At 37.6% G+C, this 1626-nt stretch overlaps 1 protein-coding gene across 1 annotated transcript; it reads right to left on the bottom strand.

The window, feature by feature from the left end:
- Positions 1–298: 298 nt before the first annotated feature.
- LOC128549377 (uncharacterized) lies at positions 299–730 on the bottom strand. Its single transcript, XM_053526006.1, has one exon. It carries the CDS (start codon positions 728–730, stop codon positions 299–301), a length of 432 nt encoding a protein of 143 aa, XP_053381981.1.
- Positions 731–1626: the final 896 nt, after the last annotated feature.

Raw genomic sequence — 1626 nt, forward strand, 5'->3', positions numbered from 1 at the left:
CAAATTATAGTATCATGGTGATTCTTAACGATTTTAACTCCTTTACTAATAGAATTTTAATATATAACACTAGGCCTCCACTGTTCTTTTTAGCCCTCCTATTCTGGTACTTTCTATAGAAATTATAACATTTATAACCATCAATATCAAAATCCGACTTCGAGTTCCCCCATGATTCGTATAAAAAGATAATATCATGTTTCGATAAACAGTTCAAAAAATCCTCATCTTCAAGTTTAAAACGATTCAGGCCGTTAATGTTCCAAGAATAAATAGAGAGTTCATCCTCAACGCGCCCCTAATCTGCTGCCCTATCCCGCACCGGAACTCCGTTGACATACAATGTGTCATAACTGATCCACGCTGATTTGCCTTCACGTTTGGCGGCTTTGAGTTTGGGTATCAGCTTTTTTCTGCGTTCCATAATCTCGGGCGGATATTGCTCATGCAAATAGAAGTTGGTTCCTTCCAGTTTACTCTTCAAACGACGAACGATTTCTCTATCCTTAAATAATGTAAATTTAGCAACAATATTGCGTGGCCTGCGAGATTGATCACTCCTAACCGTGTTACGCTTCATGCGATGCACCCGCTCAAATTTTATTTGATCCACAAGATCAGCTGCCATTTTAAGTTTATCAGTCATAAACTCGCGTAACTTTGCCTCAGTTTGCACGGGAGATTCGTCCGAACTTTCCGCTATGTTACCAAAGATCAAATTATTCCTCATGCTTTGAGATTGTAAATAGAACATATCGTCCTGTAATTTGACCTTTTCTGCGTGTAACTGGGTGATTTCACTCTGTGCCTGAGAGAGTGAAAATTCGAGGTTATCGACCTTGCAGTCAATTTCAGTGATTTTGAAATTACTGTTTTTGGTGTGCTCTTCAATACGAATCCATAGTTTTTTTAAGCTCGACATCAAAACTGTTAATTTTTACCTCTAAATTGTCCAGAGCATTCAACCTCTCATCTACTCGACATATCTTGGATTCAATACGTTTCAGGAATTGCATAATATCCGTAGAATCTGTACTATTACTATCACCCTTGTCCTTGACGTTCTGGCTCTCAGTCACCTGTGTCACTTTGGTGACCTGTGTCTGACTGCTTGCAGAATCCATATCGCTATGTTCAAATACAGAATTGTCTAGTTCAGGAATTACAGAAATAGAATCATCGTGTAACACTAAATTGGCTTTGTGCAGAGCGTCACTCAAACTAACACTGTTATTTACTGTTACCTTAGGCGATCCGCCATGACGCGGGGTTTTCAAATCCGTTTGACTGCTATTGTCACTACTATGTTTCCGTTTTTTATCATTTAAATCACAAATGCCGGTTGCCATAAGTAATACATTGACTAAGACACAACCACTTTAACTTTTAACGATAAAATTTAAGTCCAAAACATAGTTGATTCAATGAAAAAGACACTTTTATTTCCAATCTAATGACCAGTGGCAAAAACACGTCCGTCCATTAGTGATTGAAGGTAATAAACATATTTTGTGTGCGAGACAAAATGTTTATTACCCTTAATAACTGCAATTGCAAAGAAGATATTTGATAATGAGACAAATCACCACTGTATAATTGGCTTGAATGACACTTCACGACCTTCTA

The sequence above is a fragment of the Mercenaria mercenaria genome, chromosome 16 (assembly GCF_021730395.1).
Source record: "Mercenaria mercenaria strain notata chromosome 16, MADL_Memer_1, whole genome shotgun sequence".
NCBI lineage: Eukaryota > Metazoa > Mollusca > Bivalvia > Venerida > Veneridae > Mercenaria > Mercenaria mercenaria.